General features: G+C 38.2%; 3 protein-coding genes across 3 annotated transcripts; 2 read left to right on the top strand and 1 right to left on the bottom strand.

The window, feature by feature from the left end:
* Window positions 1-4,112: 4,112 nt before the first annotated feature.
* LOC136283757 (potassium channel subfamily K member 3-like) lies at window positions 4,113-4,706 on the bottom strand. Its single transcript, XM_066172952.1, has 2 exons — window positions 4,423-4,706; window positions 4,113-4,299 (listed from the first exon to the last, which is right to left on the bottom strand). The coding sequence occupies exons 1-2, from the start codon at window positions 4,704-4,706 to the stop codon at window positions 4,113-4,115; spliced, it is 471 nt and encodes a 156-aa protein (XP_066029049.1).
* Window positions 4,707-18,024: 13,318 nt separating this feature from the next.
* Window positions 18,025-18,882, top strand: LOC131783866 (melanocyte-stimulating hormone receptor-like). The gene has a single exon (XM_059100641.2). It carries the CDS (start codon window positions 18,025-18,027, stop codon window positions 18,880-18,882), a length of 858 nt encoding a protein of 285 aa, XP_058956624.2.
* Window positions 18,883-25,158: 6,276 nt separating this feature from the next.
* LOC136283756 (adenosine receptor A2a-like) lies at window positions 25,159-26,016 on the top strand. The gene has a single exon (XM_066172951.1). It carries the CDS (start codon window positions 25,159-25,161, stop codon window positions 26,014-26,016), a length of 858 nt encoding a protein of 285 aa, XP_066029048.1.
* The last annotated feature ends 321 nt before the right edge of the window (window positions 26,017-26,337 follow it).

Below are 26,337 nucleotides of genomic sequence, written 5' to 3'. Positions count from 1 at the left end.
GGAGTTCAAGTAAAGACGACAAATATGCAACAAAATGCGCAGTAAACATCGAAATGTGAGGAAACAAGGAAAAAGTTTGGAAAAACAATTGGAAAACTCGTTCTACGCACCCTACTTTCAAAGAAACCATGGAAAACTATCCATCACTGAAAAGCTTATAAAGTATAGAAGAAGAGTTTTCAAAGTTTCTTTTTTTCCAGAAAGTTTAGTTTCAATGTTTTCTTTCACCTGTCACGCAATTCTGGCTCTAAGCGATCAATTGAGCAAATAAACCTATATATGTTATAGCTCGTTAAACACGATGATTGATTAAGGAAGCTAAGAAATGTGAACAACTTTCGAGATTTTTTTTTTGTAAGGAATGGAAAATTTCACGTTGAGAGAGATGCGTGTAGGCGAAATGTTGATAGGAAAATCGTAATGTTTCTTTCTTCTGTCGTTTATTACTGTGAAGATTTGCCAAAATCAGCAAATATGCCTTTCGTACGGCACAAAACATTCATTGGTCTATGATTTGTTTACTGCTTGTAGCTAAAAAAATTAATATTGACGCAGATGGGGATCATTGCGTGATAAATGACCAATGAATTTGTTCCGCGCGACGTAGAGTTACCAATAAAATCTCGCTCAATCAATGGGTGGGTAATGAACTTCCACATTCATTAAGCTTTGGAAGCACTTATTCGACAAAAGTTTCACACAAATTTAACCCGGTAGGGGTTTCACCAAAAAAATTTACCCAACAGATTTACATTGTTCCGTTCTGTTTTATACCACGTCCCATTCCACTAGCTTTTGTCTATTCTTTGGTGAGATTTCCGTTTATTGAAATTTGGTTTGAATTTGTTGCTGATCATGACACAAAGCTCGGAAGTTATAAACTTTCTTTTAACACTCTAGTTTTAGCCTGGCAGCTAGCGAACTTAACGATCTCAGTGACGAAGTTTTCATTTAAAGGACGGATTATGTCTTAGAATGATTGTGTCTTTGAAGATGCAAGCCGCCTTTTTCATAATAAGACCCCATTTACATGGTCTCGGGTACCACAGACAACCCTTACCCCCGAGTTACCCAGGGCGAGCTAACTTTTCACTTATTTCTTTTAAAAACATCGCCAGAAATCAAGAACAAAAGAATATCAAGATAATTCAATATGGCGGCGATGTGCAAAGAAGCGTGTTTCGTACCATGACTTACACAATGTGAGCACCGCAGATCTTCTATTTGATGAAAAGAAAAAGAAAAAAAGACCTGCAAGTAAATCTTTGGGATTTTTCGAGGCAAAGCGATGACATGATGTCAGAATTTTGATTTGCTTTTATTAAATTTTCGCGCCAAGACTACTAACTTTGCATTCAACGCCTCGCATCTTTTTATTCCGAAAAGGACCTGAGAATTAATTTATTTCCCAGCAAGAACATAAAGAAATATGGCCGACGATTCAAAGATCAGCGTTAGTCGTGTTTAACCATTTCAGTCATAGTTTTCAACATGGCGTCTCGTCACTTACTCAACATAAAAAATTAGGGATATTCTGGCGCGTTGGGAAGTTTTTTGATGGAAGGAAATGGCAATTTTACAGGATATTTGGACGCTTCGAACTCAACAGTCAATTCGATGGAGAGCAGTTGACTTCATTGATACACTTTCCCGTAATAAGCGAGTGTTTGGGATGGAGAACAACGGATTTTGAAGAACTGTATGGCGACTTAGGTCAATGAACACTGACAAAAGAACTGGCTCGGGAAGTAAGTGGTTTATATTTATCAAGTCACTGTGAGGTTTGATGAATAGCAGAATCAGTACTGAATATGTCTCGATCGAGAGCAGACGGGACCATGAGCTCCTGATTGTTATACTTTAGGAATTTTACAAAGTCCCATACAGTTTCTTATATTATTTGGACGCCATTATGGACGAAATGCGCAAGCGCGGCCGCCATCTTGTCCAATATTTCTGCCAATGATTCAGCTGACCGTTTACATGAAGTTATGAACTCGTCTCAAGTAGGCGAGACAACTAGGGGGGTGAGGCGGGACAACTTTTCCTCATGTAAACACCTTGTCTCGCTTACCCGAGACGAGCAACTCAAACAGAAAATGCGTGCGTACGCCATGACCAGGATGTTTACAGATGTTTTTTCCTGCCGTCCGTCGGACTCGCTCGTCCTAACGGATGGTATGCATAAAGTAAAGGAAAAATGCTCGATAGCGCTTAACAATTTCTAAAACTGAAAACTCTGGGTAGCATGAAGGGCAGATGGAGCAAGCCAGAAGCTTATAGCTCCATTATGGAACAATGGTTCGTTCCTGGATCATGGAAAGCGTAACAAGATCGATTTTTTTGGTCCATCAACGGCTAAGAGACCAATAATGATATACTTGCAGACTATTGTAACGATAGGATTTTTAGTTATCGAGTTCTTTCATGCTTGCCCTTAAAAAAATACAATATTCAGCGTAGAAAGCTTAGTTCAGCAAAGCGTAAACGCCACCAGTTCTCCTTCAGTCACCCGTAAACAGTTATTATTAGTGTTAAACTGTAACAGCCACCTGTCATGTCCTTTTGTGTAACTGTTATCCACCGGAACTCTTTAAAAGTAATTAATGTTGTAAAAGGCGAAATTTCTGCTTAGCCAATAGTGTAGTAGATTACATGATCCTTTAGATTATTCATGGCATTACGTTATCCATATACGTTAGGTTTAAATAGGACTGTTTTGTAAAGCTTAAGAGGGAGAAGAGAGGAGAAGAGAGGGAGAAGAGAGGGAGAAGAGAGGAGAAGAGAGGAGAAGAAGGGGAGAAGAGAGGAGAATAGAGGGAGAAGAGAGGGAGAAGAGAGGGAAAAGAGAGGAGAAGAGAGGCAGAAGAGAGACAGAAGAGAGGAGAAGAGAGGGAGAAGAGAGGAGAAGAGAGGAGAAGAGAGGAGAAGAGAGGGAGAAGAGAGGAGAAGAGAGGAGAAGAGAGGGAGAAGAGAGGAGAAGAGAGGGAGAAGAGAGGGAGAATAGAGGAGAAGAGAGGGAGAAGAGAGGGAGAAGAGAGGAGAAGAGAGGGAGAAGAGAGGGAGAAGAGAGGAGAAGAGAGGGAGAAGAGAGGCAGAAGAGAGGGAGAAGAGAGGAGAAGAGAGGGAGAAGAGAGGGAGAAGAGAGGGAGAAGAGAGGGAGAAGAGAGGGAGAAGAGAGGGAGAAGAAAGGGAGAAGAGAGGAGAAGAGAGGAGAAGAGAGGGAGAAGAGAGGGAGAAGAGAGGAGAAGAGAGGAGAAGAGAGGGAGAAGAGAGGAGAAGAGAGGGAGAAGAGAGGGAGAAGAGAGGGAGAAGAGAGGAGAAGAGAGGAGAAGAGAGGAGAAGAGAGGGAGAAAAGAGGAGAAGAGAGGAAGAAGAGAGGGAGAAGAGAAGAGAGAGAAGAACGGGGTTGAACCAGCCCTGGCCAGGTCCGTTCTGGTCAAAATTGTAGTAGAGCTTGCAATAAATCTACGTTGGAGCCAACCCTGTTGTTGTTAGTCATTCTCTCAAGGATAGTCAGCAGCCGTTATAGATTCCGGTACCTTCCCGCTGCCAGCGAGTGCCCCCAAGGAAAGCCTTTACCCAGAAGAGTTTTTAAGAGTTGTCCCCGTCCGTCCGTTCATTTGTGAAGGCAAAACCTGTTTTCACACTATTCTGTAACGTTTCTACGCCTCTACAATACTGACACAGACACCACACTGCAATTCCTGAACACTGGCTATCATGTGGTTCTTCACATTCCTATCACTTAGTCGCGTTCATTTTGGACTGTATGCTGCGTCAAACTCACAAATGGACTTTTCCGTCTATCCTGAAGCTCTTTAAGACTTCTCTAATACATTCTCCGGAAACAATCTTGTCTCACACAAGTGTTTTTGTCTGTGCAAATTCCTGCCTCGCATCCTGTTCATCTACATCCTCATTATTTATTCTAGTCCACTTTTCTTTCATTTGTAGAAAAATCCTGTGACACAACGTACCCAGTATGCACCCAATCATTGCAATGGTGAGTTGCAAAAAGAGTCCACTTAGGTCTTCTATCTTAAGTTGAGCTGGAGGAGTTTCTCTCGGGCATTTATATTTTGACACTCAGAATTCTTGGATAAAGTCCGTCAGTCCTTTAGCTTTAATCCTTTGAAGAGCTTCTGATACTTGGATAAACAAAGGATTGTTCTTTTTAACAGCATTGATGCTCCAGACATGGCGAAAGGTTCACCAACAACTCTGATATCACAATGAGGATCATTCCTTGATTCGTATTCCAGGCCCACGTGATCTGCGACGAAAATATCCAGACTCCTGTTCATAAAAATCAAGCAAAATGATGTAACATTTGTAATGTTGTTGTTGTTGTGTTTTATTTTCCAAAATAAATTTTTTCTCTAATTTTGTTCCTAGTTTAGAAAACCAGAAACCACACACAGAGCTGTCATGCTTGGGAGAGCTGAAATAAAGATGACCAAAACAAGACTTAAATGAGATTTTGGATTTAAAGATTCTTCAACTTGTAATAGCACACTCCATCCGGGAACATAGTCACCGTAGCCCAGAGTGGAAAGTGTAGCGAACCATGCGTAATAGCCTTCTACAAAAGTCCAACCTTCCACGTACATCCCTTCTAATCCACCGAGACAAACGGTCAGAATCATGAGAGCAAATGTCACAAAAACGCTCTTCTTCTTAACGTTTCGAGGTCGTTTTCCCATTGTTTTCAGAGTTAGCATCGTCAGAGAAACACCAAGAAAGGTGTATAAAACAGTGACGATTTATCCAAGTGGAGTCTCTGGTGTAATGTGGCCATAACCTAAAAGAGGCAAAGTGAAATGGTCAAGAAAATTTGGTCTGTCTTGACTTTCTGTAATGCTTTTTTCTTGTAAATTATTAACAATTATGAAATGTTCAAAGAAATGCGCGCGCCGTGATTGGTCAGAACGAGTTCATTATATTTCCATAAAAGACCGCGCCTTACGTCACACGAGTGCACTGTTGAGATATAATGCACGCAGGCTACGTCATCGGTACGAGCGCGCGCATTTCACCATACATTTTATAAAAGAAATAAAAAAACTTGTTCCTCGAGCATTGTTGAGTTATGTAAGCAAATGGGAATTTTTAAGAACACGAGAGAAGTGCTGAGAAGCACGAGCCGAATGCTGGGCTTTGGGATCATGCTATTACTAAAGAAATAAAAAACGCGCCGAGTGCATTGCCGAGTTATATAAGCACGCGGGAATTTTTAAGAACACGAGAGAAGTGCAGAGAGGCACGAGCCGAAGAAAGGAAGACAGCACAAAGGTTTCTGTTTTCATCTCTTCCATGTCTACCATTTTGCATAGAATAAAAACAAACTCGTTCTATAGAATCCAGTGTTGATGATGTTAAAATATTGCGTGGGCGCAGGCTAATAGTATGACCTCTCGCTGGCTTTGTTCTTTTTCGATGATCGCGAATAAAAAACAGAGGAAAAATAGCTAATTTTGAAGGTAACGTCACGGCAACCACTAGAAAAATCATATTTGGACACAAAAAAAGACATTCATCTATCTTTAGTGTGTCGATCAACGAAGACACTCCGAAAAAAAATAATTAGTAACATAGGGTCAAAATTGGATGACGTTCGGTTCTCGATTGTTACACTCACTCACTTTGATATTCAGATGACAAAGTTGCTTCGCCTCCGTTGGCGCCAGTAGCCGAAGGAAAAAAAACTCGCATAATGAGTTTCTAAAAGAAAAGTCATTAATGCTGGCTTCTTTTTTGTGCGTGCACATGAATATTTATCATTGCTTTGAGGCGTGGACATGGCGGCTTAAATTTTTTGGCCACGGTTTAGTTAGTTCCAGAGGAGAGTGTAGTTCTGGTTTGTAACGCGTGAAACTCTAAAAACCTAGTTTGGCAGCAAGAAGAGTTCCATTGAGAGAAAACAAAGGGGAAAAAAGTCACACATTCCAAATCAAAAAATGATTTCATCTCTCTCTTTTCATATTTCCAAATTCAATCCTTAAAAGCACTTCTAGCTAAACTTTAACTTTACTCAAACTGAAAACGTTTTTCGAAATTTCCAAACCCTTCGATGGGTGAAAGATCAACAAAATCTATTGCCATTACGACTAGTTCCATGAAAGGGAAAAAATGAAAACAGATAGAACTGAAAGTCACGCTTCCTCTAGGACCACTGATAGTACTGCGACATACCGATGCCCGCAAGGAGGTGCAATGTATTACGACCAACTTTTGAGGGTTGGCTCTAGAACACTCGCTTAAACAAGAGAGACCGAGACTTATCTTCTGGTTTTTCTTCTTCATTCGGCTAGCCGATCAACTAATTATTGCGTTCAACTCAGTTTCTTGTGCACTTAAAGGATTCTTTTTCGCTCACTTTTTGCTTAACCTTTTGAATACTTTTGCTATCGTCTGTTATTGGTTTGTTACCCCAGAACCTGGTGCACTTTAAAAAATTTTATTATACTTCATTCGACAAAGACGCCAGTTTCTCGCTTGCTTTTGGACTATCTTTTAGTTGATTTGTTTTCAGGATTCTCTTTCATTCAAAAGTCACTTTAATGTATTGCGCATTTTTAGCATTGTCTTAGATTGGATTGCTACTTTTGTATCTTTCACACTTTTAGGCTGCTCTTGTTTTCGATTGTTATATTTTTATCATGGGCACGTTAAGTTTCTCTTTCTTTCGATTGCCAGGTTAGTATCTCGCACACCAAAGACTTTTCTTTCAATCGATTACTACCTAGGTATCCTGGACACTTTTAGGATTCTCCTTTTTTCCGAATGTTACGTTAGTACAACACGCGCTTTTAGAATTCCATTTTGTAGATTACTGCGTTATTTCGTACTTCGTGCACTTTAAAAATTCTCCTTCGTTGGATTGTTACGTTAGTAATTCGTGCACCTTAAGAATTCTCTTTCATTGGATTGTTAAGTTAGTATCTCGTGCATCTTAAGAATTCTGTTATTGGATTGTTAAGTAAGTATCGCGTGCATCTTAAAGAATTCTCTTTTATTGGATTGTTAAGTCAGTATCTCGTGCATCTTAAGAATTCTCTTTCATTGGATTGTTAAGTTAGCATCTCGTGCATCTTAAAAATCCTCTTTCATTGGATTGTAAAGTCAGTATCTCGTGCATCTTAAGAAATATATGTTATTTGCCGGCTGGGAGGTCCGTATGGTGAAAAACTGTGACCGAGGTCTTGAAAATACTGCCCGAGGCCGTAGGCCGAGGGCAGCATTTTCAAGACCGAGGTCACAGTTTTTCACCATACGGACCGACCCTTAGCCGGTAAATAACATATTTATTGTTTTTAAACTTGACGAAATTCTTTCCGAAAGAACCCGAATGATTTATGGCCGTAAATACGGCAAGATCTTCCATAAACTGAACAAATTTTTTAGTGGGTAAATGGTAGTTAAAATAGAGGTGATGCAAATTTAAGAGAAATGCCTCAGCGAAACATTTTCATTTCCGTAACGATAAAGGTGATTTAAAAGGCTTTCAAACAAACTTTGAAACATTATTTTTACAAGTTTCTGTCACAATCTGACACCTGTCAATTAGAGAGCGCGCAAGAAAAAAAAAAGCGAAGGAACATTTGAAAACCAACAGAACTAGTTTGGCAAGGACTGTCACGACAATGTTTTCTTCAAAATCAGTTAATGATCTAACGGAAAGTATTATTCACTCTCATCGACGATTCATTCATGTACGAAGATTTACCTCTGTTCATTAAGTAAACGGCGAGGAAAGTAATTGTGAGTAAATTCAATCTTTTTATTTTGAAGTTGTGAGAGTTTGCTCGTTTGTTTGCTGTAATGGCGTGTTTAACTCTGATCTTTCCTTCACAAAAACTAAATTCGAACGGCACACTCCAACGAGACACAAGGGAATGTAATGCGGCCTTTTCTCAAAAAATTCCTTCAATTTCTGTTGTGCAATTTAAGGTACAAATGTCCAAATTGAACGGAATTGGAAAGACTCACCAGGAGCGTATATTTGTTGTAGAACTTAAATTAAAACTTCGCTCGCTCTTCCACTATGAACAAATTGCTCGAGAAAATTCAGATATTAAATGAATGAAAGTTCCATCGTTCAGTTTAACTGTAGCCAAATACCTCACGTTCCAACTTTCTGGGTACTTTTTGTGAACGATTAAAATTAATTGCAGAAGGTTTTTAGGCCGCTTGTCAACCAACGTAATGACACTATTGTTTATACAAATTCATTCTGAAACCAATATTTTTCTGTCAACCAAAGTGATTTGATAGCAAGAAAAGAGAGGATTCATAAGTTATTTATCGGCTTGAGGTAGTGACCGACTTGTTTGCTTTAAAATACTGCCCAGCCGGAAAACGAGGTATATTTATGAAAAATGACAACGAAAGTTGGGATGTACTCGGCGACTCACGAAAGCGTTACCGTGGCCCGTGGGCAGAGATAGGAAAATACTGACCGGGTAAAGAACCAATCAGATTGCAAGATTCGTTACCGTGCCCTCTAAAAAAACAATAATTCTCTTTTATTGGATTGTTAAGTTAGTATCTTGTGCATCTTAAGAATTCTCTTTTATTGGATTGTTAAGTTAGTATCTCGTGCATCTTAAGAATTCTCTTTCATTGGATTGTTACGTTAGTATCTCGTGCATGTTAAGAATTCTCTTTCATTGGATTGTTAAGTCAGTATGTCGTGCATCCTAAGAATTTTCTCTCATTGGATTGTTACATGAGCATCTCGTGCGCTTTAAGAATTCTCTTTGATTGGATTCTTACGTTAGTATCTCGTGCATCTTAAGAATTCTCTATCATTGGATGGTTACGTGAGTATCTCGCGCACCCTAAGAATTCTCTTTCATTGGATTGTTAAGTTAGTATCTCGTGCATCTTAAGAATTCTCTTTCATTGGATTGTTACGTGAGTATCTCGTGCGCTTTAAGAATTCTCTTTTATTGGATTGTTAAGTTAGTATCTCGTGCACCTTAATAATTCACTTTCATCGGATTGTTACGTTAGCATCTCGCGTACCTTGAGAATTCTCTCTCACTGGATTGTTGCGTTATTATCTCGCGCACCTTAAGAATTCTCTTTCACTGGATTGTTGCGTCAGTATATCGCGCACCTTAAGAATTCTCTCTCATTGGATTGTTGCGTTAGTGTCTCGCGCACTTTAAGAATTCTCCATCATTGATCACTGGTTTGTATATTGAAAAGTAACATCAAAGCAAAGACAGATTTAACAATGACCGATATGACAGAATCTACTGAGCTTCAAGCTTTTACAAAAGGATGGATGAAAAGCTACTGTAAAAAATGTCCTTGTGTATTTGTGTTTTTCTATCTTGAGACGAACTCAAAGTCCGGCAAAATGTAATTTATAGCGACTATGAAATATACATGATGTGCCTCCTTGTCGCCACCGTTTACTGGCATAAATCACTACAATATGTAAAATAAAATTTAACATAACACTCTTACCTTGTTTATTTATGATTTAATGAGCTGTTTCGATGATCACGTTATGCTCTACCACATTATACTCAGAATTGAGTTCCAGATTATATATCTTCTCCATCTTATTCAATCAGTTTCACGACAAGCGTGACAAATAAATTCAAAGATGAATCAATCTTCGAAATACCAAGAGACGGTTTTTTCCTCTTTGCATGATATCTAGAAAAACCTTTCAGGAATTACTGCATTCAAATAACTGAAATGTCCAGACCGTCAATGATCCCTTTGGCGGCGAAAGTCAAAGAATGGTTATAAAAGTCAATTTGATTGACAAGCAACATACTGATTTAGCTAATTGATCTGTTGTTTAAGTGTCTCATCTTACAATCTAACTTGGAGATTTGCTTTTCATTTAAGTCGTTCGATGGTGGAACATGTGGGTTTAGTTACCGAGAAGACCGAAGTTGCATATCGCAAGTCGGTCCTTTGCATAGTTGTAAAAAAGACATTTCGAGTCACTTCTTTCTATTTTGTCGCATGCCGGCATCTTCGAAAAGATGATTTTACAATTTGCCCCACACATAGATGTTGGTTGGAGTCGTGGTTCCAATAGTAGATGTAGAATGCCTAAAGAGGTGTCCGGCCTTTGCAATGGTAGGGTTAAGCCGATCCAAAAAGCCGATAAGGGAATTGGCAAGCGTGTATCACAGGTAGTACTCAAGAGGTCTGGAAAATTCATACAGCCTGGCTCCGGTAATTAGGCTACTTACCACCGTGAGCAAAATTACGCGTCCCGCCAGACTTAAGTCTCGATTGGGAATTGGTCAATTCGTTACGTAAAGGGTGCTTCACATCAAATTTGTCTTTGCTAAATTTCAAGTGTGCTGCACGCATCATCACCCCCCGGGGGACACCTTTACATGAGAAGGCGGGGGTGCGCGCCGGGAATTTCGAAAACGAGCCCTATAAAATTATAAAAAGGTAGCTGAGTCTTCTCTGTTTGGGAGTGGCAACAATTGACGACTACCCCTAAAAAGTACCAATTCAAACGCAAAAAATTGAAAAATGCCAAAAATAAAAACTCCTTGATCGATGTGCTCTATTGCTGGTTTTCACGTGACGTCACTAAATTTCAGACTTCAGAACTATTGATCCTCCTGAGATTTTACTTTCATGATGTATTAGAGCAGCTAAAAACTAATATTCAGACAAATTTTCACTCCAAATGGGTTCTTGGTTTAGTGATAGACTACTCTTGAATTTCTAAGCTTTTGCGTGACGTGGCCTTTAGATGACGAGCGAGAGAGCTGTTATGTTGGTTTAAAAGGTGACTTATTTAGGGAAATTCAGCTATCTGAACAGTTCTTGTATTAGAATAAAGTATTATTGTTACGTTTATGAGTTCTTAGAGAGATAAATTCACGCTTTTGTAGCAAAACTCAGTGACAGATGTTTCTGCTGGTTTCCGGCCGCCATGTTGGTGCCCATCTAGGTGGGCACCAGCATGGCGGCTCCATACAAATCTCTATAAATTTGGGAAAAACGTTTCTCCTCATATCTTCCGTAAGAAAAATTGCTGTGACCTGAATCTTGGCGAGAGTCTTTACATATCTAGCTTCTTTCTATTTCCAGATTCTAGACTAAATCGATTGAACGGTTTTTATTTTTTATTTTGATCTATTTTGAATGGCGTGACACTGAAAACCAGCAATAGGCTCAAGTCAGATCATTAAAATCGTCCTAGTAATGCTTATTTTAGGTATTTTATCGAGCGAAAAACACCCTAAAACGTACCAGCTTGGTCTCAGGTAGTCCACTTAAGTTTGAGACACCGTTAGCACCTAAAAACCTTAAAAACCCCCATTGAAAAAAAAATTGATTTGCCCCAGTCGCCCCCACCTCAAAAATCTAATGTGCCGTCCCTGAGGTACCTTTTACATAATTCCAAAATGAGTTTCGTTCCGGAACGAAATGAATTTCATACCGCGTTTACATGCAAGATAATTTAGCCTGTAAAAACAAGTATTTGCGTCTTTTTCTGTCTTTTTCTATGCTTCCCTCGCTCCTAAAGAGGATTCATACAGATATATATAGATAGATATACAGATATATCTGAGGAAGCAGGTTAAATCATATTCGCTTTCGTTTCATTAGAGTGTCAATGAGCAAATCAGGCCGGAACAGAGGCGATGATATAAAAATTAGCATTACTTTTTGCTTTGTTCCTTTTACAAACAGGAGAACCACATGGAAATCTAATCTGCCTGATTATTTACTTGATTTATTCAGATTTGAAGCAGAAAGAGCTCTCTAAAATCTTTGGTCAGATTTCTTCCCCTCTCTCTCCTTATAGTCCGAAAAAGGTCCCAAATCTTAAAAGAGAAACCAATTCATGCCATAATTTCTAGCTGGCTAGTGCGAGCCATCAGAAAAGTATTAAAAGTTTTGGGGAACTGATTGATTTCTTCTTGGGAACGTGACAGGCCAACACAATTGTAATGCAACTCTTTCGAGTGATATGTCATGGAATATCCTACGAGTCACCTCTATTTCCTCGAATGACACGAATCTCTTTAATGAAACGACAAAGGTAGTTATCCAGTTTAAGGGGAGGAATTTTGGCCTGGCGTTTTTTCTTTGTTTTGTTTTCTCTTCAAAGAAAATATCAACTTCCTGATCAATCAGCAGCGTCTTTTTTGTTAAATACTCATTTTTTTGCTTTGTTTTGGACCTCAGAATTAATGTCGAGGGAAACATTTGGCTCTGACTTGGCTCAAGATAATACGACCCAAGGATTGGAATATCCAGGATATACAAGTGCTGGCAAAGAAGACAAGTTAATGTATCAGTCACCGCTAAACAGACCGGCAAGAATATTCTTTGGTCAGAGACTCATTAATCGATATTTAATGTCCTATTTTAATTTACAAACCTATGCTCTAATTTCAATTACGCGGTTTCGCTGGAAATTATCTTAAATAAGTCAATATTTTGAGGAACCAAAAATACCTAATAAGAATTAATATTTTACAGGCGAACTTTATGAATTGAGGTATATCGCAGAGCATTTTCACTATTAAAGTGACCTCTCAAGATCATTTTTTATACAAAATTTACAATTTTGGTGACTCACAACCTCACTCATTGCTAATAGTGTTGTCAGAAATTGTTTAAGAGAAAATTTCTTTTTGGGTCTCGTGTAAGGATATTATGGAAAATTATTTGTTTATCGTGGTTTTATACAGTACTGAACGTTTGATCTTTTGTCCCACGATGTAAATCGTAATTTAGCGAATATAGAAAATAAATTTCAGCTAATCAAAAATTCTTGTTCCTATTTGGGCTCTGAGTCTTGCCAAAACATCTAATCACTGACCTCAAGTAGGAATCCTTTAAGACATCCAATCAGTGGGAACTTTTCCATTGCGATACCTGTCGTTCTACGGTCAGCGGATCATAAAGGTCGGACGTTTTTTCCTGAGCTCCGCCATTTTACTCAGTTTTCTTCTTATTTTTTGGCGCAAAAATGTATTCTTTGGTCATCTAACTTCCGGAATAGTTCTCTCCGAGCAAGAAGATACCTCTGCCTTATCTCAAGAGAAGTGGCATAGTGGAATCCGTGGTTCTTATGTCTCTATGCACTCACGTGGTCGGAGGTTTCTTGCCGCTCGAATTCCGTTGTGTCCTCGTTTTCCTTTCAAAGCAAAAGTATTGCGTTGCTGTCGTTTGAATATGAGGTCATTACCTGTACACCTGGATGAAGAAGGTACTTTGATTCTCCTAAACAATCTAGATGTTTTTGCTGTAAGCGAAACCTGGTTCGCCAAGACAGAGAAACGACCGTTGTATCTAAAGCTCCACATGGTGGTGGTGTCGCAATCTATGCTAAACCACGCTTCACTGCCGAAGAATGACATTTTCAAATGAAACGCACATAGAACATATATGTTTATAGCTCAGGCAGCGTGTAGTATTAGCAGCGAATCGCAATCTGGAGAGAATAACTTCGCAAACAACTTTTACACAGCAACAATACAAAAGAAGCTTTCATGAAAACGCCTATTGCGCCCTTATCAAACGGGTATCCCTCGTGCACAATCCATAACTCAAAATTAATCCAAAAGTGATTCAAATCATTTTAGATTTTACACATATCAATAAATGTGTTCTTCAGGTCCAAAATGGTTAGGCCTCTTTAATGCTTAGGGGTTGCATCCAATAGTATTATCGCCAAAAGTGTAGGATCATGTGCGTGGCTACCATAGAACCAAAGACCTGACTGTTATAATCCAAACATTAAATTCAAGTCTTAATAAGAAAGATCGGATTGTTATGGAAGTTCTCTTTGTCGTTATTTGTTTTTCTAGGCACATAATGAATAAAAGAAGGACAAAAATATTCATGAAACCATAGCCTCCACAAAAGTTATAGCGCTTCTTTTAAAGAGCAAAATGTTTTTCTGAAAATTCAATTTTTGTTTAGTGCGATGAATAATGTGAAAACACTTTGGACAGGGTGACCGTTAAAACCTTTCGCGTATTAAAATTATATAGAATTTCCAGCGTTTGAGTGGATACGAATTAGCCGGAAATGAAATATTTCTGCTGCACAGGAGCAGTAGGGACTGGGGCAGTTGAAGTGCAGCATGGGTAGAATGGAGTGCTACAAAAGGGATGTTTATTACTTGGGAGAGCATTTTAGGCCGACACCTCGTCTTGCTCACATTATTTTTTAGCATATATTTGATTTACTAGTGAAAGTTCGAGTTTCACAAGGGTTTCTTGGCTTGTTTGCGTTTCCTAAAATTATTTACAGTTTTCCGTGCTTTGTCGGATTACATGTTTAGTAAATAAGGGCAAAGACCTTCCAGCCGTGTAGCCTTCGTAGGATGGTTTCTCTAATTCATGTGTACTGCGTAGTGGAGCCGAAACTCTTTTCTTTCCTCAAGTCATTTTAATCAAATCCTATTGAAGCGGCCGTAAGTAGGCTTCTTGAAAGTTGGAAATCTTCAATGTGCTTCGGTGTGGCAATTTTGGTTTGATTTCGCATCGCCGGATTATGTTAAATAATGCTTTCATTGTGTCCCAGCCGTAGTTAGGGGGAGCTTAAAGCTTAAAATTTAAAATTTAATAAAAAATGTTCACTTTCTTTTATTAAAAGATCGCACGTAATCGTTCATGCTACGTAGCATATTCAGCATGCGCACGTATAATTTTATTTTGAGCAAATTACAAAGTCAGTATTATGTTTTAAGAGGTGAACTTTAGGTATTTTTAATGCCTGCGAGCTGTAGTTTTAGAGCAGGCACGAGAAAACTATTCGAAAAGCATTTGCAACATTGAATTGAAATCTCCCTATGATTTCATCAAACATATAAATTTCGCAATTTCTCAGACTTCGTCGTTTATGCAGTGACGACTCTGATTTTTCCGAAAAATCAGAGGCAATGTGCCAGTTTTTCGATAAACGTGGCTATCATGTTTCTGTCGTCCAAGCGGGCCACCACCGTGCCCAACAAATTAATCGACAGTCAGCACTAGAAACGGCTGTTAAGGAAAACACTGACCGCATTCCATTCACTCTTACATTTCACCCCCACAACCACGCGGTTGAATCTATTATTTTTAAAAACTTTAAATTACTCCAAAACTATTCAGAGATTGACACTATCTTTTCGCAACTCCCACTTATTTCATTCAAACGTGACAAAAACATAGGCAACTTTTTGGTCAGAAGTTCATTCCAAACCAATGACCAATCTGGAACTTTCAAATGCGCTCGCTCACGTTGCAAAACTTGTCCTTTCATTTACAACGTAGAGAAATTATCGGTACCCAAGAGATCTATTAGGATCACTGATCACTTTACGTGTACCTCCGCCAATGTTATTTAATGCATAACATGCACTTATTGTTATAAGTTATACATTGGCGAAACAGGAAGACGACTAGGTGACCGATTCCGAGAACACTTTCGCGACGTAAAAAGAAATGACAAAGACGCATCCAAACCAGTCGCTAGACGCTTTAATCTCCCCAACTATTCAAAACAGCATATGGCAGTTTGCGGCCTTTCCTTACATCTAGGCAGTTCGGAAAGCCGCAAAACACTAGAACAAAAATTTATCTTCCAAATCGGCACCCTAAATCCCCACGGAATCAGCGAGCGCTTTTCATTCAACTAATTTATTCCTGTTTTCTCTTCACCATATTCCTACCAATAGTGTAGCTCCACTTTCGGCATATAAACTCACCCACAACTCACAATTCCTCCAATCGCTCTGACGAAGGGCTAACGCTCGAAACGCCAGCTTTTTTACCCTTTACGGTGGCCAATTTACGTTTTCAACTCAGTTGTTAACACTAAATTACCTGCTATACTCTTCCACCGACGCAGCACCACAGTTTCCTTAGAAACTTACCCCCTTTAATATTAAACGTTGTTCAATTACGCTCTTCGGGGTTTGTAACTAAACTTATCCGAGTTCAGATTGACTTGGGAAGTACGCATATGATCTGTGGTCGTATTCGGGATTTTGGCTCTATAGAATTACCCCTCTTTTAGTCGATGCACTGCCTGTTTCTCATTCTCGATACAAGCTTCCTCATCAGTTGTTTACTCCAGAGGTGAATCAATGGGTTAACAAGCGAGTTTAAATTCCACTTCTTTTTGGTCGGTTCCTGTGCTTTTATCTTCCTTTGTTACTGTTATGCGAAGTCGTCCATTGAACAAGAATAACTGGTTGTAGATGCTAAAAGTGTCATCAACCAAATTCATTTGGAACCTTTCAGCTCCGTTCAAATCTTGCGCGCGCTTTGTGTTCAGTCAATCGCTGAGAAAAAGTAAAACTGTAATGTAAAATGCCACAATGATTCTGGCCATGCATGCTTGAAATGGCATCTTGTGCGAAAGGGCAGGTGATAACGAAGTTATCTCGACATGAAGAGTTATTAGATCTGATAATTATGCGATCATGATTGATACTATATTTCTTTTCTATACTTCATAATGTGTTTCAAGAGACAGATTGGAAGTTCCTGATGTGTTTTCAATCTTTGAAATAATGATAAACAAAAACCAACAACAAAAACCTCTGACAGGCTCTGTAAAAGGTAGTATATCAGTTTTTTGATGCAATAACAACCGTCCTCAAGCGCGCTCAATATGTATTCTTATTTTTGTTTTTTCAATCTCTTGTCCTGTTTTACGAAATGTATCGTGGAAGAAACAGAAGTTTGGCTCATGAACGTCATACAAATAATAAAACCATGGCATCGAAGATGGGACGAGTGTCAAGTAAATTGATATTTTTGATGAAAATCTTCGTGAACGAACCAAAAGAAAAGAGCTTAAACTCACAAATGATATTTTTGACAATGAAAGACAGATATGCAAATAACTGACTTTAAATTAAGCCCAGAAAACCAAAGTAAGATGTCAAATAAACCAATAGCTAATATTTTTCTTCTAATATAGTTTTTAATTAGAACAAGAAGCCATGTAACCATAACTATCGATATGGTCGTGTAAGGCGAATCAATTTCCTAAAGAGCAAGGTATGTGAGAGGTATTTCCTAAAGAGAAAGTTACAGAGACCACTTAAATGGGCTGAAACCATTTTTGACTCGGTGATTAATGAAAAGTCTAAAGTGATTTAAATTATTTTGGATTAAGAATGATAACTGCGCCGAGCTTTAGGGAGACTCATTTGATAAGGCGGCGAAGAAAGTTGCCACGTAAGCTTCTTTTGTGGTGTTGTCCTGTAAATGTGGACTGAGAAGTTATTCTTAGGAGGTGCTTAAACTACTAACTATTCAAAGCTTAGCTTTTCGCTGCCTTTTCCCTTTTCGTGCAATAATAATAATCTGTTGAAAACATTAATTTTAGCGATAGATCAGATACAAAACAGCAATAGAATTCAAGAGTTCATTATTGAAATATTGCTGATAAAATTTTCGAAAATGTATGATTGTTTATCAGGTATGCATGCCATTAATTGTAATACAGCAGACATGGGAGATCCGTGCGTCGGGTTTTATGACGGCGAATTCAACTACATTCGATTTTGGCTGGGTTAATGCCATGAAACTGACTCATTACTGTTGGATTTATAGCCATTCCCAATAGATTTTGAATTTTCAAACGAAATGATTATGACTCATTGCATGAAATGCAAAGCAAAATACTTTCAATAACTTAAAATTAGCAGAATGGAAATTCAGACTTCGAAACTGACTTTCAGAATGTATTTTATATTTCAACAACGGAAAAACTGAAATTCGTCTGTAAACTTAAATAAAAATAAGTTGTTAAATCTTATTGTGTAGATGTGTAGGCATACACATCTGAAACAAGAAACTTAGAGCTGAATTAATCATACAATTAGAAATTGAAATACGTGAGAAAATATCAATTTAAGCCACATGCACACTAAAATGGGGCTAGTGGATCAAAGCCTCCGAAAAACATTTAAAATTCTAACTGATACAAACTGAGCGGTCGATATCAATAACGTATCAAACTAAACACATCAAACTTCTTCGAGCCTCATTTGCGAACGCTATAACTATGACCAGCATAGAAGGCGACACAGTAATTGTGCCTCTGGAGGTTAACTTCATGATCAGTGTTATCATTAACAGCATCACCTGTCCTTTCACAGTTCTGCTTAACCTGCTCGTAATTATAGCCGTCAAAAAAAGACGACGACTCCGAACTAACAGCAACATCTTGCTGGCCTGTTTAGCGGTGACTGACGCATTAACTGGTCTCTTTGGTCAACCGTCATATGTCCTTTGGAGGATATTCCTAATATTTGGCCTCGGTGGCAGTGAAATACTTAAACAATTTAACGTCAGTGTTATGTCTACACTTTCGTCTGCTTCAAACCTTCATCTGATGTTGGTTACTTTCGAGAGGCTCATAGCGATCAAATATGCGATGCACTATTCAAACATTGTAACTAATAACAAACTGAAGATAGCGGTGTTAGCAATTTGGATCATTGGTTTCGTGTGTGGTACTTTAGTTGCGTTAAAAATGTACCTGGCTATGCTTTATATCGGAAGCCTCATCACGATTTCATGTATCGTGCTCGTTGCCTTCGCATATGTGATTTTGTATCATGAAACCTGCCGTCATCGAAGGAAGATAAAAGCACAGCAACTGCCCCAAGAAGAAGTGGAAAGATCTATCAAAGAGAACAAAGCACTTCAGACAACAGTGTTTGTAGTTGGTGCTATCATTGTGAGCCTTCTTCCGCTTGGTTTCTGTCTCATCGGTACGGCTACAGACCTCTTTGATACCTGCCCCATCGATGAACCAATTTGGAAAACTTGCAGCATGTTAAACTCGTTTGTTAATCCATTGATCTACTGCTGGAGACAAAACGAAATGAGAAAGTTCGTACTTAGAATAATGAAGTAGGGCAATATATCAGTTAAGGGAAAAGTTATCTCAAGAGATGAGTTCAATTGTTCAAAGGGTTAATGATTCTCTTTTCAATTTATTAATGATACTTTTTATGAACCCGAAAGCAGCCCTTGAACAAGATAGTAGCCCTTAAAAAAGATATTAAGTTATTCTGACAATTTTTCCGAAAAAAAGGGCAAATGAAATCAGAAATTGAAATGAGAGAAAACATATGTTAAATAAGACTTTGAAAATCAGTTTTTCAGTCTCTCCAAGATATAGACATCTCTTATGCTTCGAGAATTGCCAACTTCTGCACACATAAAGTGAGGATTAGGCAATTTCCTCAAGCCATAAAATGCTAATCAATGGTAACTAGTAAATTCCCTTTGATGTGATTCAAACAAACGAAACAGCGGAATAAAAAAGGGAGAATCCTCATGCAATGCAAACCCAGAACTGCAGAGAGTAAACTAAATAAATTCCACTCCTGGAGTGAATATTAGCTTCTCTTCAACTACGCTTTAAAAATCAGATTGTGTATGCAAACTTTCAAATCAAACTTTCCTGAACATAGCACGAAATATATACAATTGTAGTTAAAGAGAATTTCGTTGACTGAGTGCAAGGACACATGGGTCAGCAGAGTGTACATGAATAATCATCGAGGCTTTCCACCTCTCCTCCTTATTTCTCTCTTTCACATGATGGCTGGATGCACGACTTGGGTTCTTATTCTAAATACAAGCTTCCTCGTTTCTTTTTGTCTCCAGCATTAAAACAGTGGATCAAAAAGCAGTTGAACATAGCAAATGTTTGCGTCAGTACTTCGTTGATACGACAAATATTAGAAAGGCCTGTAGTTAAAACGACCATAAAGAAGCCAAGTGGGAGTAGGCAGACAAAAAAAAACACCAACTACAAACACAGTTGCCTTAAGCGACTTGTTCTCTTCGGTTAATATTTCCACTTCCTCTTAGGGAAGTTGCTCCACTGTTATCTTCCTTTGGTGTCGACGCGTTTCATGATACAAAATCAGAATAGTGAAAACAACGAAAACGACACATGAAACAGTGGCAAGGCCTGCCATCTATGGAAGCAGTTCTAAATTCACTAAAACACGCTGTAAACCCGGCACAAGAGGGCTACAACTACAAAAGTGCTATCTTCATGTTATTATTAGTTACACGTCCTAGTGGCATAAAGTCAATTTGATCGCCATGAGACTCTCGAAAGCAACCAAAATCAAATAAAGGGATGAAGCCATAATTAATACTGCAATAAAAGTACAATGGACATTTTGAACTATGACACTGCTTCTGAGATCAAATCGAACAGTCTCTGCAGTATGTACGATGACTGGCCAAGGAAACAGGCCAGCAAGAGGTTGCTGTTGGTTGAGGGTCGTGGTCTTCTCTTTACGGCTATTATCATCAGCACGTTGAGTGGAGCTGTAAAGGGACAACTGACAGTGTAGATTATGGTACCAATGACATAATTCACCAGAACAGGATTATTTGCTATGTTGCCCTCTGTACTGGTTATGTTTGAAGCGTTTGTTAACCTCACCTAAGAGAAGTTTTCCGTGTCGAGTGGGAAGCTTATTACAAGTCAATGAGATCCCATTGATTTTTATCCAATACTTACTACTGATTTTGACTTTGATCAACCGCTAAAATAAAAGTCCTTATATTTAAAAGCGAAGGGAGAAAAAGGCAGAGGAAATCTAGTTATTAAACAGTAAGCAGTTTCAGCATCAACTTAGAATGACCTCTTGGCCCATATTTTATGTAATAATAACAGTTTATTAAACTCTCTTGCAGTAACTTAATGAATTAACGAGTTATAATGCAATGAAAAGTTAATAAAATCAACTATGTACATTTCTGTGTATATTAAGTACCAATTATGTGCACCACACCAGGACATGCATCACATTTGCTAAAAATAATTGAAAGTGAAAAGGTCTTCGGTGCGCTTCGTTCTACAAGTAGTAACGTTTTTGTAAAAGTACAGCTGGCCTGATTTGCGCCTTAGGGTGTAGGGACAGATATCGTCTAGGCGTGTTGGTAGAAGAGGATGAAGAGGGTGGTTTAAGTCCTTCATCGAACTCACAATAGAGAACCTCTGAGTTCATATGGAAGAGTCCGTCATCGAGTTGCTCAAAAAAGACAAAAATTTGAAGAATCGATATATGAGATTGAGTTATCCTCATTATGCTTTAAATTCACCCTAACCAATTAAATTAACAACCGTATCAATTGAAGAAATGGTAATTACTACAATTCATGCAGGAGAAATTCTCAAGTTGATCAAAGTACTCAAAAAAAATCTTAAATCCAAACATATTGATCCATAAGGTTCAATTGATCTCTATAAGGAATCTAACTCAGCAAATCACGTTTCTGTGCTTTTCTTTTAAAAATTCTAAAGATGGTAAGCAACGACAGAGTAAGGTGAGAGGTGACAGAGTAAATGTCCCACAAGAGGTTAGTTACATTATCACTATTATCATTGACAGCAACACTTTCCCATTCACAGTTCTTCTTAAGGTGCTGGTGATAATGGCCGTGAAAACAAGACCAACAAATACATCTTGCTGGCCTGTTTAGTGGTGACTGACACATTAACTGGTCTTCGTGGCCAGCCATCATACATCCTTTTGGGGATATTGCAACTGTTAGGTCTCAGTACCAGTGAAACAGCTGAAAATTTGCATTTCAATTTCATGAATTTCATTTCTCTACTTTGGCCGCTTCATGCCTTCATCCAATGTTGGTTACTTTTGGGGGTTTATTGCCATCAAAATTACGTCGCACTACCCAAACAGTGTCACTGATAAGAAAATAACGATAGCACTGATTGCAGTTTGGATCATTGCCTTCGTGTGTAGAATGTTTGAGGCCTTAGAGATGTATCTAATATTTTATTCTAAAGCAAGCCTTGTCGCTATTTTGTGAATCGTTTTCGTTGCCATCGCATATGTGATTTGATATCATTAAACGTGTCGACATCAAAGGAGGATAAAAGTATAACAACTGCCCCAAGAGGAGGTGGAAAGATTTACCAAAGAAGACGAGGCGATTATGACAACTGTGTTTGCAGTTGGTGCTGTTATTGTCTGCCTTCTTCAAGTTTGTTTGTGTCTTAGCTACAGGCCATTGTAGCTTTTGCCCCATCAACGGACCAATGTGGCAAGTCTGTGCCATGCCACCCACACACAACCCAGAATTCCTCCAATCGCTCTGACAAAGGGCTAACGCCCAAAAAGTCAGCTTTTGAACTATTTTCGGTGGCCAACTCAGTTACTAAATTAGCATGCTAAACTCGTATGTAAATCCATTGATCTACCGCTGGAGGCAAAAAGAAATGAGAAAGCACGTTCTTACACCTTGTACAGGAAGAACCCAGCTCGTGCATCCAGCCATCCAGCAAAGAAGGAGAATATGGCAGAAAGACTGAAAAAAAAGGTCCTTGTCGTTGGTTTATGTGACAACATATTTTTTGTTAGGAGTGTTGATTCGTACATTGCGCGCAAAATCTGATTCTTAAAAGGACTATTTGAACCCACGGAAAAAAATCTTTGCAAGAAGGGTACATCTTTGGTAATTTGCCTCAGCCTATTTTTCCATTAGCAAAAAGAGCTACGTAGTAATGATTGCAGTTGAGTTTTTCTTATATTTGTTTTAGATACGTAGAAATGTTTCGTTTTTGTCTCATGGTCGACATAGGAATTAGGTATTTGAATTGAAATCTCCCTATGATTTCATCAAACATATAAAGCATTGACAATGCTGGAGGACTTGTATTGACATCATCATACTCCCGTCAATATTTAACGTTGTTCAATTACGTTATTCGGGGCTGTAACTAAACTTATCCGATTTCAAATTGACTTGGGAGTTACCCTCCTTTAGTCGATGCACGACCTGGTTCTCATTCTCGATACAAACTTCCTAAGCGCCCTGTTTTCTTTGGTTCATCTTTCCACTTCTTTTTTATCGGTTCCTGTGCTTTTATCTTCCTTTGTTGCTGTTATGCGAAGTCGTGACTGAACAAGAATAACTGGTTGTAGATGCTAAAAGTGTCATCAACCAAATTCACTGGGAACTTTTCGGCTCCGTTCAAATCTTGCGCACGCTTTGAGTTTAGTCAATCGCTGAGAAAAAGTAACGCTGTGATGTAAAATGCCATAGTAATTCTGGCCATGCATGCTTGAAATGGCACCTTGTGCCAAGGGGCAGGTGATAACAAAGTTATCTCGACATGAAGAGTTACCAGATCTGATAATTATGCGATCATGATTAACACTATATTTCTTCTCTATATATAATAATGTGTTTAAAGAGACAGATGAGAACTTCCTGATGTGTTTTCAATCTTTGAAATAATAATAATAAAAAACAAAAACAAAAACCTCTAACAGGCTCAGCAAAAGGTAGTGTATCAATTTTTTTAATGCAATATTAACCGTCCTCAACCGCGCTCTACATATCTTCTAATTTTCGGTTTTTTTTTTAACCTCCTATCCTGTTTTGTGGAAGAAACAAGCGTTTGGCTCATGAACTTTATACAAAGTATAAAACTATGACACCGAAGAAGAGACGGGTGTCGAATAAATTGGTATTTTTTGATGAAAATCTTCGTGGACGAACCTAAAAAGGAATAATATTCTTGACAACGAAAAACCTAAATGCAAATAACTGACTTTAAATTAAGCCTATAAAACCAAAGTAAGATGTCAAATAAACCAATAGCTAATACTTTTCTTCTAATATAGTTTTTTAATTAGGATAAGAAGCCATGTAACTATAAATATCTATATGGTTGTGTAGGGCGAATCAATTTCCTAAATAACAAGGTATATGAAGAAACGAGTGGGCTACTATAAGTTACAGAGACCACTTCAATGGGCTGAAACCATTTTCGACCTAGTGATTAATAAAAAGTCGGCACTGATTTTAATTATTTTGGTATAAGAATGCCTGGGCCGAGCCTGAAGGAGATTCATTTGATAGGGCGGCGAAGAAAGTTGCCACGTAAGCTTCTTTTGTGGTGTTGTCCTGTAAATGTGGACTGAGAAGTTATTCTTAGGAGGTGCTTAAACTACTTACTATTCAAAGCTTAGCTTTTCGCTGCCTTCTCCCTTCTCGTACAAGAATAATAATAATAATAATAATCTGTTGAAAACATTAATTTTAGCGATAGATCAGATACAAAACAGTAATAGAAGTCAAGAGTTCATCTCACAGACTTAGTAGACTTACAATAATCTACCAACTCGACATGGTGAATTTTTCAAAGCTTAGCTTTTCGCTGCCTTTTCCCTTTTAGTGCAAGAATAATAATCTGTTGGAAACATTTGCATATTTATTTTAGCGATAGATCAGATACAAAACAACAATAGAAGTCAAGGGTTCATCCCAAAGACTTAGTTGACTTACAATAATCTACCAACTCGACATGGTGAATTTTTCTTTGGCTAGTTTTAGAAACGCTTTCAGACTGATAAAAAAAATTCTGATGCCCCATTTTATATTTACAAATGTATCCGCTAACATTCTGATAATTTTCTTAAACAGAATCAATATTTGAAAAAATCTCTCGAGATAATTTCCCCCTTCAATATTACCACGATAAAGTAATTAAAATATTGCTGATAGCATTTTCGAAAGTGTATGATTGTTTATCAGATATGCAGACATGGGAGATCCGTGCGTCGGGTTTTGTGACGAATTGAACTACATTCGATTTTGGTTGGGTTGATATGTCATGAAACTTTCTCATTAATGTTAGTTTTATAGCCATTCCCAACAGATGTTGGAGTTCCAACAGCTAGGAATGTAACACATTGCATGGGGATGCAAAGCAAAATACTTCGTGCGACAACGGCTAAATTTTCAATAATTTGAAATTAGAAGACTGGAATTCGGACTTCGGAACTGACCTTCAGAATGCATTTTGTATTTCAACCATGGGGAAACTGAAATTGGTCTATAAACTTAAATAAAAATAAGTCATAAATCTTTAAAACACGATAAACGAGCGGCTGTGGGCATACATGTCTGAAACAAGAAACTTAAAACTGAATTAATCATACAATTAGAAATTGAAATACGTGAGAAAATATCAAGTTAAACCACATGCACACTAAAATGGAGCTAGTGGATCAAAGCCTCCGAAAAACATTTAAAATCCAGCGAAACGATACAAACTGTGCGGCCGATATCAATAACGTATCCAACTCAACACATCAAACTTATTCAAGCTTCATTTGCGAACGCTATAACGATGACCAGCATAGATGGCGACACAGTAATATTCCCACCGAATGTTAATTACATTATCAGTATTAGCATTAACAGCATCGCCTGTCCTTTCACAGTTCTGCTTAACGTGCTGGTAATTATAGTCGTCAAAAAAAGACCACGACTCCGAACTAACAACAACATCTTACTGGCCTGTTTAGCGGTGACTGACGCATTAACTGGTCTCTTTGGCCAACCGTTATATGTCTTGTGGAGGATATTCCTATTATTTGGCCTCAGTAACGGTGAAATACTTGAAAATTTTTGTGTCTGTGTTATGACTACACTTTCGTCTGCTTCATACCTTCATCTAATGCTGGTTACTTTCGAGAGGCTCATAGCGATCAAATATGTGATGCGCTATTCAAACGTTGTAACTCATAACAACCTGAAGATAGCGGTGTTAGCAATTTGGATCACTAGTTTCGTATGTGGTACTTTATGTGTGTTAAAAATGTACCTAGCTTTGAATTATATCAAAAGCCTCATCTCAATTTCATGTATCGTGCTCGTTGCCTTCGCATATGTGATTTTGTATCATGAAACCCGCCGCCATCGAAGGAAGATTAAAACACAGCAACTTCCTCAAGAAGAAGTGGAAAGATCTACCAAAGAGAACAAGGCGCTTAAGACAACAGTGTTTGTAGTTAGTGCTGTTATTGTGAGCCTTCTTCCAGCTGGTTTCTGTTTCATCGGTTTAGCTACAGGCCTTTTTGATACTTGCCCAATCGATGAATCAATCTGGCAAATTTGCAGCATACTAAACTCGTTTGTTAATCCACTGATCTACTGCTGGAGACAAAACGAAATGAGGAAGCTCGTATTTAAAATAGTGAAGTAGGGTATTATGGCAGAAAACCAGAAAAAAACTTTTTAATGTAAACTTTTCTGTCGCATTTTAAACTCACTCAATAAACAAACTCCTTAGTTATTGCTCTATATTATAATCATATTAGTCACTTATGACACGACACCTCTGTAGGCTGAGAGTTGATTTCCAAACTCAGTTCTGAAGTCTTAAATTGAAGTTATAGCTGAAAGTCACCAGGGAAGTCAAGTAATTTTCTTTATATTCCTGAGAAGTATATTTAAACATCGCCTCAATACCTGAGAGGCGAAACCCCCTGGTCAGCCGTACTGATTTATATCATGCATTACCGCT

Source organism: Pocillopora verrucosa, chromosome 10 (assembly GCF_036669915.1).
Source record: "Pocillopora verrucosa isolate sample1 chromosome 10, ASM3666991v2, whole genome shotgun sequence".
NCBI classification, from domain to species: domain Eukaryota; kingdom Metazoa; phylum Cnidaria; class Anthozoa; order Scleractinia; family Pocilloporidae; genus Pocillopora; species Pocillopora verrucosa.
This window is presented reverse-complemented; position numbering and strand designations above follow the sequence as displayed.